General features: G+C 32.4%; 2 protein-coding genes across 4 annotated transcripts in view; one reads left to right on the top strand and one right to left on the bottom strand.

Moving 5' to 3' along the window:
• Positions 1-3,231: 3,231 nt before the first annotated feature.
• bchs (WD repeat and FYVE domain containing 3 bchs) overlaps positions 3,232-18,807 on the bottom strand; it is a 60,971-nt gene continuing 45,395 nt past the window's right edge. For 2 of the 3 annotated variants that reach the window (XM_088261575.1, XM_088261578.1), the window contains exons 44-50: positions 14,197-14,430; positions 13,411-13,602; positions 12,009-12,240; positions 10,693-11,058; positions 9,598-9,837; positions 7,557-7,708; positions 5,732-6,377 (exon numbers count right to left, since the gene is read on the bottom strand). In XM_088261575.1, coding sequence (XP_088117701.1) covers positions 6,120-6,377; positions 7,557-7,708; positions 9,598-9,837; positions 10,693-11,058; positions 12,009-12,240; positions 13,411-13,602; positions 14,197-14,430 — 1,674 coding nt within the window. In that variant the 3' untranslated portion in view covers positions 5,732-6,119. Of the gene's footprint in view, positions 3,595-5,731; positions 6,378-7,556; positions 7,709-9,597; positions 9,838-10,692; positions 11,059-12,008; positions 12,241-13,410; positions 13,603-14,196; positions 14,431-18,807 lie in introns of those variants that run through there. The other variant, XM_088261576.1, reaches the window with a different exon arrangement.
• Positions 15,793-17,815, top strand: LOC148308531 (cecropin-like). The gene is made up of 2 exons (XM_088261579.1): positions 15,793-16,027; positions 17,610-17,815. The coding sequence occupies exons 1-2, from the start codon at positions 15,911-15,913 to the stop codon at positions 17,694-17,696; spliced, it is 204 nt and encodes a 67-aa protein (XP_088117705.1). The 5' UTR covers positions 15,793-15,910; the 3' UTR covers positions 17,697-17,815.

Genomic DNA, 18,807 nt, shown 5'->3' with positions numbered 1-18,807 from the left:
ATTAGCAAGTAAAATACTGATAACAAAATACATTCATAATAAAAATAAATAAAAATGTAACAATATATAAAAGAAAAATACTTTTATCAAAAGTAAATATCGACCCATTTCCGGTAAAATATTATTAAAAACAAATGAGGTATTGAGTTAAATTGCCTTGTTTTAGCATATCTTATAAATACAAAATAAATTACATATAGGGTCTAAATGTTCAGTTACTAGCGTGTTGAACACTTTTATTTGAGCAATATTACAAGTTCTGCCAACTAAAATTATCTTGTATTTTAAAATACATTTATTTTTTAAAAAAATCGAAAAAAAGTTTTATCGGTGATTTTTTTCTGATCTATTCTAAAATAATTGTTTAAAGGACATGTGTAAACTTTTAATACAAATTTATATTACTTGCAAATAACTTAAATTTTAATGTTTTACTTAATAAAGAAGGGTTTATTAACGAATAATATATTTTGTTTTTTTTTTTTGTACTTAATATTCCTGTGGCTGTAATTTAATGTACCTTTATTAAATTGTGTTTCAGCCCATTTCTAGTTTCAGTTTGATAATATCATATGTATTATTTTTTTAAGGAAAAAATGCATTTCAATATTTGTATGAATTGACAATTGAAAAATCAGCAACCAAGCTTTCTTAAGTTATTGTTCTGGTTACTCTATGTATAATATAGAAAATAATCACACGCTTTCGAGTGATCCGTACAGTGCCCCTAGATTAATACGGTAATTGTACGGTGTAATTGTGTTCATTACATGTGGCTTTAACAATACAGAAATGGAAAAGGGTCGATACATACTCTCAAACGGATTTATTTGCACAAAAGTAGGATAAAAATTATATACCTTTTTTGCATACAATTTCAAAACGTGCATACAAAAAAAGGAAAAAATAAGGAATCATTTGATTAATTAAAATAGTTGATTTTCTTTGTAAGACACAAATTAACAATATAAAATAGAGGTTGCAGTTATTTAAATAGCAAGTTAGCGTAATCGTCGCAAGCTGTAATGAACATGTTAACTCCTTACTCAAACAACGGCCACCCTTAAACATTAAAGTGTTATTTAATCGTTTGGAAAGGGCGTAAGCTATATGTTACTCTATTACAAGTTTATTATTTTCTGCAACAAAAAAACTTTTTTTTTACAATAATTATAATACTTCCATCAGTTTATTTTAAAAAAATTGTTACTTCTTAAAATATAAACATTTTCAACATGAATTAATACAGTAAAACAACAGTGATATAAAAAGTATGGCCAAATATAAAAACAAATGACTTAGAGTTTAATGTTTGTGACTTGTACAAATTGAGTTTCTTTTTTGTTCACAAAAACTTTGGTTGAGTGAGCATGTCTTTTACACACTTATCATTGCAAATTATTGTATTGATAAATCTAAGTTTATTATAACAAAGAAATCAAATTATATTAAAAGCCGTAATTACAGTAGAAATCAAATTATATTAAGTGAAAGATACTTCGAAAAAAGACTCCCCAAAACAATCATTAAGGTTTAAAGCAGTCTGATCAATCCTTTTACGAGCTAAAGGCATATTAAGCATAAACATATCAATAAAAAATATCCTTCCTAATCTCTCATACATATATGTATTTTTTTAATAAATAAAATTTGTATCGTTGAACGTCCAATACTTACAAAGAAACATACAAAAAAAAAAATATTTATTCATAACAGATATACTGTTTCATTTTTAAAAAGTTTATAAAGACCAGTACATACATTAAGGTTTCAGCTTCCATCAATTTCTGCTCCCAGTTTGAAATACTTAAAACAGGATCCAAAAACTCCGCGGTAATGTAAAGTACAGGGGCCATAGTATACAACATTTTGAGTGTGTCCAAATACTTGTTCACAAATCTGGATTATATCCAATTAAAGGAATATTTTTCATATTATTTTTTGACATCTCACCAAAGATGAAGAAAAATATGGAAGTTTGGGCATTTACGGGGCTGACGACCGTCATACGCTGCATGCTGGCCATAGTATACAGTCGGTCAAAAGGTGAGTTATCGATCAGATGCATACTGATGTCACACCATGTGTATTTACGATTTTCTTGTAATTTTGAATTTACGTAACCTAAAACCATTGTTATTTGACTTTAAAATAAAGGAAATTGGTGTATAAGCAAAGGAAAAAAAATTGCAGAATGCAGAAGTATTATATGTATTTACAATTAAAATATATGGGAATATGAGTAATAAATAAGACAACAATACTTAGAATTCATATTTCCATGACAAAAATTTCAAAATATATTTGTACACTGCGATTTTATATTAATGGTGCACAGAAAGTAAATAAATGTACATTTGCAGTACATATTGGAAGTCCAACGACGCATTTATCTTTAATGTATTTCAGAGCTGTCAAATGTTTATTCAATTATTTATATTATTCATTACATGTCATAATTTGAAATACAAATAAACAATTCATTAAAAAGTAAATCGGTTGAAAAGATAATAAAATGGGGTCCTGTCAATATTATTTATACATGACAATAAAAAATAGGTTACATACAGATAAAAATAAATAAATACTATGCATTTACATGCTTAAAATACTTTTACAGCGATCTTTCAGTACATTTTTTTTTTAAATTATAATTTAAGTTCCTTAAAATTAATAATAAATTAATAAATATCCAATAAATTGATTAAAGATAATATCCATTTTTAAGATGGCACAAAGAGCCGTTAAAATAATTTGTAAATAAATTTGATTTTTGTTAATAAATTATATAAAATGTATAAATGATATAAATAAAAATATGATATAAAAAATAATAAAAAAACATTAAATGTTGTTCCGTCAAAAATGTATGGGAATGTTAAGTGTAGAAGTAAATTATTTATTTCTAAACGTTTGAAATAAACACATTTCATTCACAGAATAAACCATTTTCACAAAAATATAACACAATTATTAACATTGAAGATAGGGTAATTTTTTTTTATTTTTTTTTATTTTAAATTGACAGTCAAAACGATAGAAAGTGGAATGATAAACAATACACAATACACATTATTATTACTATTGCATCATGGCAAATAATTAGCAATTTGGGAAATTTGATTTTTTCAATTACATATGAACATGTTTGTACATATATATTTTTAGATATTAATTCTTGTCACCTTTTGTTATTTAATTTCAACACTGTTATTTTTGAAATCATACTGGTTTATTTTTTGTGTTAGATACAAACAAAAATAACAACAACAAAAAACATTTGTGCATAAAACTAAAATATGTTGTATTTCTAAAAGCATTATTAGAAATATTAACAAAATTACTTTATTTATATATGGATACGGACTAACGTCTTTTATTTATATGTAGTAAGATTCGTGCTTTGTTATTAAACATAAAAAATATTTTTAGTAAATGCTTATTTTCTTAACTCAACACTCGCAAACAGACCGCTCTCTTTTCTGTCTCCTATCTGTACCAAAAAGCTAAGGGAGCTGCAAAGGACCAATGCGTCATAATCCTGATTATAAATGGCACAAAGCCAAGGTGACCAATGCCATGTTTCAGCGTAAGCTAAAAGATATACAAAGTTATAAAATGCTTATGTCGTTCCGGTCAGGCGATTTTGCCAAAATAATTTAAAAAGTGACTTACATTGACTGTATTCTACTAAGATTATGTTTACCACACAAATGAATATATATGACTAAGTATTCATGGAAGTTTTTTTTTTAAAACAAATAATTAATTCTTTTTATTATCTTTAGGCAATGGAAATTTGTATAATTAAATTATTAAAATAAAAAATGAGATTTTTCACTTTTACTTTTTTCAAAACTGAATGTTGAACTCAACTAAGTTAATTTTATAAGTAAATGAAGAATATATTTATTACTTTATAATTATCTCCCGTTGAAAATAATGTTCTTTAAACATATTTAAAAATAAAGAACTTTTAAGCAGAAGATAAATACGTATTTCTAGTACTAAAAGATACAAAATTTTATTCAATCAAAAAAAAAACAGCAGCCATTAGACAAAAACCATTTGGTAAATATAACGTAAGCTTACTGAGAAAAGTGATCAAGTCAATTCATGGAATTTGCCAAGTCAAAAAACTTGTGAAAATTATATTTTATATTCCAGTTATCAGGTTTATTTATTGAGTTTATTTAAGTATATATGTGGTCATAGCAGCTCTTTCCAATTTATTTTGACTTGGTCAGTTTTCATAGTATGGTCATGATAATTTCAGTAGAAAAAAATCACAATTCAATAATATTTACAGAGGGATTAAAATATTTTTATTTAAAAAAAAATATTGTAAATTTTTAGTAAAAATCAGTTAATAAATAATGACAAAAAGTTTAATTCGATAAAAATGTTATAAATTAAATTTTAAGATGTGACATTTTAATGTTGTCAATTGTATATTGGCAGTATGTAGTAATTTATTACAGGGATATTAATTTTAGGGCAAGAAAGAACAAATAAAGGAATGTTTAAACGCCACATTTTCTAGGACATGGAAATCTATAAAGTACCTAAATTCAGGCAACCTGAAGACTAGTCTATGACCAAGTCCATAGAAATAACCACAATAGAGAAGAAAAATCATTGCAACTATCATGAGAGTCTCTCTATGGATTTTCGGCAGACTGTTAAAATAATTTTGAGAAAATGTGACTTGTACATGGCAATATTTGTCAACAGTGCCCTGATTATTTGTATAACAGTATGTTATAAGTAGATAAATATCATAAGAATTACATGGTATGAGTTAAAAATTCACAGCTATTGGCTAATTGTTCAACATTGGGAAGGTATAAATGTTTCTATAATAGAGGTCCGATGTAAATTTGCTAGATTATATTATCGCCAATCTGATTTGTGTAATATAACATGCAAGTAATTTTAATGGAATAATTGGATGTTTAACTTCACACTATATTACAAAAATCACACTGAAATGCGTCTCTAGTACTTAGTAAACATCTAGTTATATTGATATAAAACCTAAACTCAGTTAAAATTTTAAATCTTATAAACTTTAACGTCATCCGGCTTACTTCCATAAGATGTCATTATTTCTTATACATACATACAATATTTGAATCATTAGAAGCCTGAATTTTCACAGCGGTTGTATAAGTATCGAAGAAAACCATAATTATTGTTAGTTGGTGCAGTGTAACCTGCCAATTTAGGGTAACATGTGGAATTGCTGGTGGAAATACACTGATTTACATGGTAACTGATAGAATTCAGGAACTTTTTAAAGACAACATTTCAACCGCTACACTATGGAAATCAGAAATAAAACACACACAATAATTGGTAAAAACAATAATAAAAATTTCATTGAATATCATTCTGCTGTGAAAATTCTGATCAATTGTTTCTTTCTAAATTTTTAGTAACATCACCTAAGGATATTTAAATGCATCTATGCTATGTGTTACCATTACTTTTAAGTAATCGGTATTAATTGAATTGTGATTCTTTCAATGATAAACAACAAGTATCTCAGTGCTTAGATCCATTTTCCAGATGATGCCTCATTATTTGATAGTGAATATTTGACAACACATATAAATGAAAATATTTGGCATTTTAGTTGACATATTTGTAGTATACATATTTGTAGTATACAAGTAACAATTTATTCATACAGTAAAAGGTCATTGATTCAAACTATAATAAATCATAATTTTCTCTTATTTATTCTATTTTTCATACAAAACTTTAATAATTCATCAAAATATTTTGCCCGAAATTCAAGAAAAATGGCAAAAAATTACTCAGTTTATCTTGATAACTTTCAAGTAATTTAAATTACCAATTTCATTTACTGATTGTTGTTTTGTCAGCAATAAAAATTTTCTTTCGAAATATCGCTGTGTATCAGTTATATTTTTGAAAATTTGATGTAAAATTTTGATTTCTTCAAGTTCAAATTGAAAAACTTTTACTGTATTGCAAAGATGGCTTCTGGGGCCTTATTTTCATTGTGACATTGTCTTTGTATCAAATAATGTGAATGTACGTACGGCATAGTGACCGAGAAAACGCTATCAGCATGGCTTCCAAATTTGAGTCTAGTCTGCTTCGGTCTTCTGCAAGTCGGCGTGGCACGCCTGGCAGACGCGCACAGGGCGCAGGATGCGCAGGCGCGCCACGGCGGCCTCATAGCGCGAGCAGCGTGCGCAGAACACGCGTCCGCACGAGCGGCAGTGGTGGCGGCGCTCGTACAGCGTGAAGCGAGTGCCGCACGCCGTGCACGCCGCCGCGCCCGAGTCGCGCACCCAGTGATCGCTGCCGCGCCCGCCCGCGTCACACACCGACCAACGGAATATCTGGAAACATTGAGATTGTAATAATACATATTGATACTAAACTCAAAAGACAGGGCTGTCCAACTTTTTAGCTTCCCTCATTAAAAAAAACACACATTAAAACCTACTGTGCAGAAATTTTAGGAACATAAATTGGTAAAATATCAAAAATAGGACTGTTACTTAAATTTAATTGATTATTAATAATATTTCAATTTTGTTTTATGGCTTTTTTAATTTCCAAAATCTCTAAATTATGCAATGAGTTTACTTTTTTATTAGGATGTAGTATTTCAATGCCACTTTACGTATGCGTGCGCACGTAAGCTGCGCAGCTTCATATTGTTTTTTGGGTGATTCCATTAGTTGTCATTTGGGGTTGCTATGCAATGAATAATAAAAATAACATTTAGGATTTTTACGGAGTGTGTGGAAGTTTTTGGTGAGAGTATTTTAATGTTTTTAATGTTTTTGAATTAAAATAAACCCTTGTGATGACAAGGTTCTTGTCAAAACCAGTAGGTTAATTGTATTAGTAAAAAAGTGGTTATAACAAAGGTATTTAATTTTATAAAGTTTATAAAATGTGTCACAAAGTATCTGTGGAAAACATTCAAGAAATTTTAATGTTCCACTCGCCATTGTAAGGAGTTCGAGTTGAGGGAGTTTTATTCCTTTAATCTCAAAAAGTATGAAATTTCCAATTGGTCCATTTTCAAAGCCGTTAAGGGATGTACACAGCTCGCAGGACAAGCCTATGTTTAAGTATCTTTAAAGCGACTTTTTAAATTTAATGAGAAAAAAAATATTGTTTGTTCGTTGCAAATAAAAGTTTTTCGAAAGATGCCGCTGGTAATATGGCAAATGTGCTATGTACACAGCTAACAGAAAGCAATTAAATAAAAATATTTCTTTTATATATTTTTAAATCTTTTTTTGTATACTCGTATAAGTGTTGAGATAGTTGAATTTTTATATATTAACACAAAATTAAAAAATGAGGAATAAAAAAAAGTAAGCTCATATTGCAATCAAGTAAAAAAAAGGCAGCATTGTATGCGTACAGTATAATAAAATGTTACGGTCACAATTTTATTAGGTTTTTTTTATCTGTTGCACAAAAAGGATAATTGTCGAGAAGAAACCATGAAAAATTTTCAGTAAGAATATTTTTTTAAATGTGGTTAGAGTGACACATACCCTTCCTCTGGCATCTCCTACAGCCACTCCTCGCCCGTCCTTGGATGCCGTGACACAAGTCACAGATGCCGGACTCGTGTTGTCTTTTCTGTCATAAGCGGTGTGCATCGTCAACTTGCTTCGGAATACCAGCTGCCTTTGCCACTTCAAACCTATTTAAGAATTGTACAAAAATTAAATGACTTTTGGCTATATTAAAGCTCGAATTAAACTAACATATTTCATAGTGAATATTTCAAGAATTGAGGATGTATTTTTATGTGTTAAGTCTTTATATCGCTCACTCCTTTTAAGAACGTCATAAATCAAAAATTGTCAATTTTCAGTTGTGCATGTTTTCGGAACGCCCAGAAAATGTACTATATCCCAGCAAAAGAGGCATATTTTTAGCTTAATATTTACCCGCTACAGGCTAGAAAGTGTTGTTTTTGCATTTTGAAGAAAAGGTATTGTTTAATTATTTTTTTTAAATTTAAATATTACATTGGAAAATCTCTTGTAACATGAATATTAATTTTGTTCCCTCCTGGGAATTATACTAGGGACTACATACTACTCTATGGAAGCAGTTTAAGTTCCCTTGTATGAATCCTTCTTTGTTGAAATTAACAAGTTATTGAAATAGTAAAGGCTTGTTGATTCATGTAAATCAAATTTTGCTACAAACCTAATAATATGTAAAACTGCGATAAAAAAAACCTATATTTTATGCAAAACCATATCAAAAAGTGTCAGTATATGTACCGTCGTATTAGTATCGTCGAATTAGCGAATTAACCTTAAATAATAGTCCATTACTCAAACCATTTTAACGCATTATTGAAAAAAATATTGGCCAGATGCCATTGGCAAAAAGTGATATACAGTGGAACCTCTCATAACGAATAATGTGCATAACGAGCAAATAAAATATCAAAAAGTTGCTTCCTCAACCTTTTAACTGCGTCAACTTTGTTCCTGAGAGACGCCCGTACGCGGCGGTATTTAGCCGTTTTTAAAATGATTACTTTTATCATGTATTTAGTTAAGAAACGATTTATTTTCCTAAACAAAAACGTTCAATGGGATTCATTGTGCCTTTTTGGTACTCTATAATACACTCGTGTCACATTATTCTTGAAATATATCGTAATATAAACAAATAAGATCGTAACATAAATAAATCAAAGCACGCATCGTGTGTCACTCTTACCCACTGGCGATGCGTAGCGTCGAGAGTGAGACAGATATGGGGCATGATTATGGCGCGGACTAATTACCGACCGCAAGAAAAATCAGGGATCTGTTATTTTATTTATCCTTGCGATGTTACAAATTATTAGTCAGATATTTCAACAGATGTCATAAGGCCAAGGATTGACGTATTATTTTATCCAAAGTTCCACACCATAAAAAAATCCCTCCAAGTTGAACTGAGGTTCGAAACTTGGACCTAAGTGAAAACACAAACGGTTATGTCAGCCGCGTGTGGGGAATGTTTTGTAAAAACACAAACGGTTATGCGAGCCGCGTGGATAAAGTTAACAAGCAAAATTTTGCATCATGAGTTACAGAGAATGGGCAAGTCCCTTTTTCCCGACATTCACCGTTTAGCCGAGACTTCCGCGCCAGTCAAAACAAAAAAATGTTTCACATAAAGAGTGTTTCGGTTAACAAGTAAGATTCTGGAATGAATTATGCTTGTTATGAGAGGTTCCACTGTGTACGGTATTATGTCAGGAAAAACACAAATCAGTACATACATGAAAAAAAAAAAAAAACCCCTATCCGCACCCAATGGTGCATAGGGCACTGCGTCATATAAACGCAGTGTTATCTTGATCATTTACACATGAAGGAAAGGTGATCAGCCTTCCGCTTCAGGTACCAGTCCAGGGTAATATTGAATAAATATTACAGTGAAAAAATCACTTATATTTATTTTACCCCCCTTCGAATCGAACCCGGGACCTCCAGAACGGTAGCCGAGCGTGCTGACCATTACACTACGGAGGCGGGCGAAATATATATGAAAGGGCGTGAAAATTTAAATAATCCTTACCCTCCTTCAGATGATTCTGTGTCTGAAGAGTTTTGCGCTTGGTGTTAGTCTGGTCCGCTTGCGAGGTGGCTGCGGCGGGCGGTATGACCACGAAGGAGTCGGTGAGGCTGGTGTCGGACTTGCTGGCGCGCAGGCCGGGAAAGGGGGCGTCCTCGGGCGCAGGCGCGCCGGGGGCCGCCAGCGGGAGGGGGCTGTCCGACTGGGTCGCGCCCGAGTCGCTCGACTCGCCCATGCTGCCACCTGCCACCAAAACTAATTGGATAAACATCCTATTGACCCTTGCCTGTGCACAAAATGGCACAGAACCTTGTGCATGTTCAAGCTAAAAGAGTTATTCATAGAATTGTGGAATTGCATGTATACATACCTATTTGTCAACAAAATCAATAAGAAAAAGGGACAAAATGAAACCCCTTTTTTTTGTTAAAACAATGTTGTCAGGTTTTTCATCAACCCCAACCTTAATAAGTATACCAATTAGGGTCGCATACTAATCACAAGTAACTGCAAACCTAATTTTGATTTGTACAATATTATTTGGCGTCTTCCGGTGTAGCAAAAGTAACCAAATAGAAAGTTTATTTATAAGCATCTCCTGCCTTATACCAACAGTATGTTAAAGACGCTCTTAAGGGGGAGACTGACCGGAGCATTTTGGCGTAACATCGCTCGCAGCGAGCATCTGAAACTATGGATGGAGCGTTCGGCTCGGTGTACTGACTGCCCGAATGCTCGCATCGTAACGTATTACGTTACGACGAAATGCTCCGGTCAGTCTCCACCTTTAAGTGTTTCCCGCAAACAATGTGTTAACAAAGTTAAGGATCAAAGTTATTATCAAAAGTTTGCAAATTTCCAAGTTCCCTGTATGGCGTTATTTATTTTATGGTGAATGTGTTAAGTGGACCCCAAGAATTCTACGATGGAGACCTTGGGAGAAGAAAAGAGGTGTCGGAAGACCCCAAAAGAGATGGTCCAACGACATAGGCTGTGGGGGGTAAAAACTGACTGCAAGCAGCAGAAGGGGAAGTGGATTATATCCAGCGGTGGAGATCGGAGGGGGGAGGGCTCATGAAGAAGTGTTAAGTGCATTACCTTCGCTCTTCCTGAACAGCGGGTTGCCCCGAGACATCCGTCTGAGGATGACCGCCTCCTGCTTTTGCATCTGCCGGGCCTCCTCCACCTGCGCGCCAGCCGACGCGGGCTGCTCATCCTCCTGGCTCTGCACGGAAGGGGTCCTGTTCCACTTCTCCCTGTACGCCTCCTCCCTGTCGCTTCCCGCACTCTCGACACGGCCCCTGGGCTCGTTGGAAGGGTACTCGGAGTTGTCCTTGCGGTAAGCGCTGTCCTCGTTGTCGCTGCAGGTCTCCTTCTCTTCGTGCCTCTGTAGAGATTCCTTCGCACTGGCCGTGTCGCCGGCTTCAGAAAGTGAACTTTCAGATCCCGATTTTGTAAGAACGCCTAGAAGATACATATCATTATGATAAACGTAACCATGTTGACATTTATTTGTCAAAAACATGTATTAAAAATGTAATTGATATTTATGAACATTGAAAACATTAACCTGTCTGGGAGTATGGACATAAATGAATGTCAGTGCTTTTTCCTTAAAGAAGTATTGACGTTAATGAACGTCGAAGTCCATCTGTCAGTTGGTATGATGTAACTTGTATATCAATCACATCTGTGGATATTTGTGCGTAATTTTGTCATAATTGAAAAATATTTCGAATAGGTTTTTTTTTTATTAAATTATTTTTACATAATTTCTATCTTCATAATACATCGATTTAATGAAGAAATTTTTTTTTTCATGTAAAAAGAACCCACTCCACAGAAAAAGTCGGACATAAATTTTTGCACCCCCAGAAAGGTTAAATATTATCATTATTTGTTTATTCCTGTAAACACTGGATTTTTAGCCTACTGGATATCCCAGATGTATAATTATAGTTGTTTCAACAGAGATGAAACATAATTTTTAATGCAAAGAGAATATGGAAATGTGAACATTTCCAGGGCTTATAACCTGACACTAGCTGGCTTAAGTGATCACTTTATACATTGTGCAAAATTTACAATTCTGCAAATTATAGAACATTCATCAATATGTTCATTCATTCATTCATTAATAACAATTCACTTAGTAACTTTTGAACGAATAAGATAGGAATATGATTGTTACAATACTGCATACATACAACTTTTGAAAACTGATTCATTTCAGAGTTGCCTTTATCCACATGAAATCTTTACACATCTACCAACGGTCTGTTTTACTTAACGAGACGTGCCTGACTGTCAACTTGCATGATCACCTTCAAAATCAATCCTTTTCCAATAAATCTTCAACCACACTAATATATAAATTATTTTATACTTGATTTTTTGCATAAAAGTGAGCTCACCATTGTCATCATTAGACAGGCTTATTTGTTTGACCATTTCTTCAACCCTTTTCTTGGCGGTGGTGGAAGAATCACAAACTGCTTTCGGTTTCGGAGCTTTCTCACTGTCACTCAAACTACACTCCGTGGAGAGTTTGGAAGAAGGCTTCTGCTTCGGTTTGGAAGGAGAAACGGGAGTATTCTCGACGAGATCTTCATCCGCAGGTACTTGTACATAATCGATTGACCACATCTGGAAACCAGATACAATTAATTCAATACCTGATTCAACTCAGAACATGCAGCTAATGGGATGGCACATGTTCAGAGTATGAACTGAAGTGTGGTTTTTTGGGTGACTGCATTTCTCTATCATATTTTAAGGGTGTTCTAAAATTTAATGTAATAAAAATTAATATTGTTTAACAAAATGTTTAATAGATGGGAAGGAAAATAAGTGAAGCATGACTAAAAATATAGAAAATCCATTATATATAAACCAGGCATTGGTGTCTTGTTTTGTAAAACCGGAAAAAAAATAGATGGTTAAAAATGTAGTTGAAAGATAGTTTATATTTTAATAAAGTTTATCGCTCCTGACATTTTTCTTAAGGAATATATATATTTTTTTAATTAAAGAATTTTAACGGAAGTGTAGCAAGTCAAATAAATAAATAATCTGTAACACAGGATCTGTTATTAATATTTTCAATGAGCCTTAACAGACAGCATTTCTTACATTTATACAGTTTGTTTTTGTTGTTCCTAGTGTTTATTTTTATATATATATATTTTGCATATTTTTTCCAAATACTAAAAAAAGTAATGTAATATTTTATTGTAAAAAATAATGCAATGTCACCAGCAGCTTGAAACAGTGACAATGAGTTGATATTTAGAAAAAAACATTTGTTTTCCAAATTACATTTACAATTTTCTTTTACCTATTATTTGTTGTCCGCCTCCGTGGTGTAATGGTTAGCGTATTTAACTACCGTGCTAGGGTTCGATTCCCAGGGAGGTTTGAAAATAGATTTTAGTGATTTTACACTCTAACATTTATTTTAATATTACTCTGGACTGGTTCCTGAAGCGCAGGAGTGATCACCTTGCCTTCATGTTAGTAACAATCAAGATAACACTACGTCAATACGATGCAGTGCCCTATTCACCATTGAGTGCGGATAAAGGTTAGAAGTAGATAATTTATATCTATTTTTTACGAAAATGACACTACATATATAAATGACCAAAAACTATTATTATTGTTGAGACAAAAATAGCAAATTAATAATGTCTTAAACATATGTTGTAAAATGTGTTCTCAGCACAGGGAAACCTGGTTAGGACTGTACATTTTAATATGTGAATTTGTGTGTTATAAAATAAATAAATGAAATACAGAATTTATCATGGCACTAACCCTGACCACCCCATCAGTGGATCCCGTAATGACGACGTTGAGAGCGTCCCACTCCCTGGTCTGGGAGAACCCGACGCACAAGATCTGCTGCATGCGGTCGGCTCTCCCCACGCAAGTGTCCACACAGCCGAGGATGTCTCCGTTGATGGACCACACGTGCAACCAAGTGCCCGCGCACGTTGCTATGTCACCCTGGCATAAGTAAGAAAGATTTGTCCATTATTATTGGGGAAAATAATATGTATCATTATACCTGAAGCGTAGGAAAAATATGGATAGGTCCTCTAATCATGATATTAACCCATTGCACCACTAATAAAGACAACATAATTTGTTTATACAATACACTATTTCATTTTGACACATTTTTTATTACAATAACAACAAGACTCATAAAATTAAAAGGTTAAAACATAAAAGCCTTTTTTTTGGTTCGTAAACTAGATATACATACTTATTTATGTAATTTTTATGAATAAAGTTATTGTCATTCAGTTTTAATGTAAAAAAATCACTTCAAAGACAAACCGGCAAATTGCGAATCACTGGCTTTGTGAGTCAGTGAAAAATTGACTTTGGCCGGCGATTCGCCCGCTTTGTGTTGCAATGTGTTAACACATTAAATATTAAAATCAAACTAATGTCATAAGTTTGAAATTGCAATAACAAGGCGAAACAATTGTCACAAATTTTATTTTGAAATATTTTTAATAATAAAATACAATTTAGTAGACTCTAGAAATCGGTGTTTGATTTTAATATTTAATAAAAAAAAGAAATCCTCACCGTCAAGTCGTTGACTGTGACTGCCGTGACGGGTCCCGTGTGCCCTATGAGCTGCCTGACGAACACGCACCGTGACAGGTCCCATACTATGGCAGTGCCATCTCTGCTACCGCTGACCACCACATTGTAGCCCGGACTGGCGGAGAGACACGTGACCGCCTCTGTATGCCCATACAGGCTGTGCTTTATACTGAGGAGCTTCCTATTTGCGTCGTATTGCCATACTGTAAGAACCTAGAAATAATATTGAAAATAAAAAAAGAAATATTAGAAGCCACATACATAATTATGATTTTTGTTTTATCTCTGTTAAGAGATCAGATCATTTTTAACCACCCCTCTCACTCCAAACTTAACTCAATTACCCATTCCTTAAACCCGCCCACTCACCTAACTATGAATACTTCAGTGTTTTAGAATTAGTACATGTTTAACCCTGATAATGACAAGGTTCTTGTCGAAATTAGTTGGAGAAAAAATGTACCAATAAAAAAGTGGTTAAAAATAAATTGTTTTATTTTATAAAGTTAAATATATATTAGGTTGGAAACAATGAAACGAGAGTTTGTGTTTGTGTGTGTGACGCAGCTAAGCGTCTGGAAGAGGTTCATTGCAACTTGTGCCCAATATTTTTGTTTAGAATTTTTAAATCCTTGTTTTTCATTTTCGTAAAACCATTTCATTAACCGTTAATAAATCAACTTCTTTACGATATGAAATTTTACGGCATCCTCCTTATTACCCGGATATATCACCTACAGATTATTACCTGTTTCACAATTATGAGCTATTTTAATGACAGAAAAAATATAATAACCTAAAAAATGCCATAGAGGACTTTAAATTGTTTATAAACTCCAAAGATGAAAATTTTTAAAAATAGTTATTCAGTTTTATATTCAAACCCGTAGATGGAAGCATCTAAAGCTTCTAAAACTAATCGTTAAAAACTTTATAAGTGGTAAAAAACAAGTGTTTTCATTTACAATTTAAAAAAAGGATATATCATTTGCCTGATCGTAAGCAGAATGTCATAGATGCCCATGGAAATTATTTTAATTGAATGTAATAAATACTGCAGAAAATAGAGCATTTTGTTTTTTTTTATATACAAAACGTAGAAAAGTAAAAAACGTAAATATACAAAATATTTCAAATATAACGTTTCTACCTCTAACAAAGTAGATACTTGTGTTTAGAGAGGGAGTTTGTTTTACAATTATTATTATTTATTATTTAACTCTTGTTTCATTATTTCCAACCTTATATCAAAATTTCATTATTTCAAAATAAAATGCAAAAAAAACCCACTGTATTACGAATATTTTCTGTGTATAAATAAATGATTGCGTGTAATCATTTGTTTACTTATAAAAATTTATTATTAAGTAACGGGTCATGTTTTGGGGTCATTTCTGGGCAAGAGTGAATCCCCCGCAACAAAGCAAGTACATGCCTCACTATCAATTGGCTTCCCCAGCTGATTTGCATAACAATTATGAGTGGTCAGTAAATTTCAATTCACGGAACTCATAACGTAAACAAACGAGTGAGACGGGGATTCCACTATTTTACTCGCAATCTGTATTATGGACGATTCATCTCTTTTTTAGTATAAATAGCTGACAGGTTTTCATTGCTAATCATAAAATATTTGTCTCTCCCTCTGAGTGCAGTTGAGTTTGAAACGTCAATTTAAAAAAAATCAAATAAAATGAAGTCTTCAACAAAATTGTTTGTGGTTTTCCTCGTTGCTATGTTGGTGGCATCCGAAGTCTCTTCATCTCCGGCGCCCGTTCCAGAGCCAAGATGGAAGGTTTTCAAGAAACTTGTAAGTTTATTTCAATATTTTAAAAAGTTTTTTTTTAAATCACATCATAAATAGCATGCAAACTGTTTTATCTTTTGACATTTACTTAAATAATTTGATGGATGAAATTTACACAGTGTACAATGTGATCGCTTAACCCAGTAAATGACAGGTCGTAAGCTCTATAAATGCCTCTCTCCTTCCTGCTAAATCTATTATTTTATATAATACCCTTTTTTAAATCTCTGAATATTTTTTAATAGTTTTATAACATAAATGTGGAATTGTTTGATTGGCTTTTTTTTTAACGTAACTATTTTTTGTTAATGTAATATAATGTTTATTATTGTTAATGTGACTATTGTTGATTATTTAAATTTTTTTATAAGTAAGCTGTACAATTCCCAAATAAATATATAAAAAAAACGCCCAAACTTCCATGTTCCCTTTGTATAGTAAAACTTCATCTCTGTCACGACATTAAATATATTCAAATTGAATAGATTTTTATATTATTATTGATGCAGAGTTACTAAGAATGATACACACAGTTTACTATAATTCTAATGAAACCTGTTTTATTTTTATTTAAAAAGGAGATTTCAAAATGAAAAATTGAGAATTCGAACTCGTTGACTACAAAATGAGATTCAAATATTTTCTTTTCAAAGTCAATATCTAAACTAGAAGCGTGGAATCAGACATTTCTTTCATTCATCCATATTGACTCTCCATGTGGAGATATGGATCCCACAAACTGCTTCTAAGCTCTTCTGTCTGCTGAAAGTTCCTTTGCATCCTCTTACGTCGGGTCCGCATCCCGAAATGAGAACTAACAGATTGTCAGGAGTGGATGTCCTGAGTGGCGGGAACGATGCAAGCTTGATAAGGCTCTTAGAAGAATGCTAAGTAAATGTCCTAGGCAACTAAATTGCCTTTTCTTGACAACAGTTATGACCATGCGATTCTGTGTCTTTTGCCGTATTTTCTCATTTCTCACGAGGTCAAAGGAGTCCACACCTAAATTTTTTAGCAGGCATCTATTCTCAAAGCTGACAATACAGCTGCTCTGGGCCCTCGTAAGGTGCCATGGAATAAGACAAGATGTTTGAAAAATACAGTAGGTATGGTAATGAAAAAAATAACTCAAAAATAATGCAAAAACAATGTTACTTGCTTATAACCCTTATCCGCACCCAATGGTGCATAGAGCACTTCATCGAATTGACGCATTGTTATCTTGATCATTACTTACATGAAGGTAAGGTGATCGCTCTTGCGCTTCAGAAACCAGTCCAGCGTAATATTAAATAAATATTACAGTATAAAATCACACTAATATTTATTTTAACCCCCCCTGGAAATCGAACCCGGGACCTCCAGCACGGTAGCTAAACATGCTGACCATTACACCACGGAGGCAGACAAAAATGTTACAATAGAAGGTGTTAACCGACCAATTCACTTTGTCTTTGGTGGATCAGAATCAGGTTGTAAAAGGACTTTCCATATTTACTAGCTTGCTGTAATTTTGCCATATGCTGGCTTCATGAGTGTCGATGGCAGATATATTGAAATTTAAATATATATTTTTTTCTTTCAGGAGAGGGTCGGGCAAAATGTTCGCGATGGTATTATCAAGGCCGGTCCTGCAGTAGCAGTTGTTGGTTCTGCAGCAGCACTAGGATAATTTTAATTTGATAATACGCAAATAGTTTTTAATTGTACATATGTAAGAATATAATTTATTTTTGTGCTTTCTAAATAAAAATATGTAATAAAAAGAAGAAACTGTTTTCAATTACAAACATGCTCGTATAAACTAAGATCGAGAAGTAGACTCCGCTTCTAATTCTTACTATCTGAGGTAAAACAAAAAGAGGTAAATAGTTTAAGATATATTTCAGATGTACAACAAAGTATATTTTTTATATGAAGCGAATATAAAAATATGGGCATTATGGCTTAGCATTGGCAGTCATAATATGTAGATCACTTTATACACTATGTAACATTCATATATGAAGTTTCAATTTGATATTCCAATTTATAATATGTGGGCTTTCTTACATAATTACCTCTAAAGAATACTCCATGCACCCTATAAATTTTATCCACATTGTCAAAACTATTTTCAGAATTATATCTGAATTCACAATATTTCAGGTGTGTCCAAATCCTTGTTCATAAATCTAGGTTTCTCCACTTAAAAGCTATTTTTTATTTTGACATCTCATGATTTACACGGCTTTAATGTGTGAGTTCTCGCCACCATTTATGGTAAAGTTGAGTATTCTTTTTTTTTTTAGGAGAGACCTTTATTTTAAATGGATGCAAGATCCTCTCTGAATTATTATTATTTTGTTGAGATGTCAAATTGATATCTGAATATGTAAGAACTGTCACAAAAAACATATTTCGTAGATAATTAGACAATATAAAACTGATATCGCTCACTCCTTTCAACAACGGCAAATATCAAAAATTGTCAATTTTCAGTTGTGCATGTTTTCGGAATGCTCAGAAAATGTACTATATCCCAGCAAAAGTGGCATATTTTTATTTTTATATTTTATACTTAATATTTACCCGCTACAGGGCAGAAAGTGTTGTTTTTGCATTTTGAAGAAAAGGTATTGCTTAATTATTTTTTTGAATACATATACTAAATATTTTTCAAATGGAGAAAAAATCTTCAGGTATTACCTAAAAAGATCTGTTGCACAATAAAAAGTTCAATAAGTGGCTTGATATTTATTTTTAATACATTCTATTATATTATTAAACTTTAAAAAAGATCT

Source organism: Brachycentrus maculatus, unplaced genomic scaffold (assembly GCF_059751285.1).
Source record: "Brachycentrus maculatus isolate JH-2025_06_01 unplaced genomic scaffold, ASM5975128v1 h1tg000158l, whole genome shotgun sequence".
In the NCBI taxonomy this organism is placed as follows: Eukaryota; Metazoa; Arthropoda; class Insecta; order Trichoptera; family Brachycentridae; genus Brachycentrus; species Brachycentrus maculatus.
The sequence above is the reverse complement of the archived record's forward strand: the minus strand, read 5'-3'. Positions and strand labels throughout refer to the sequence as shown.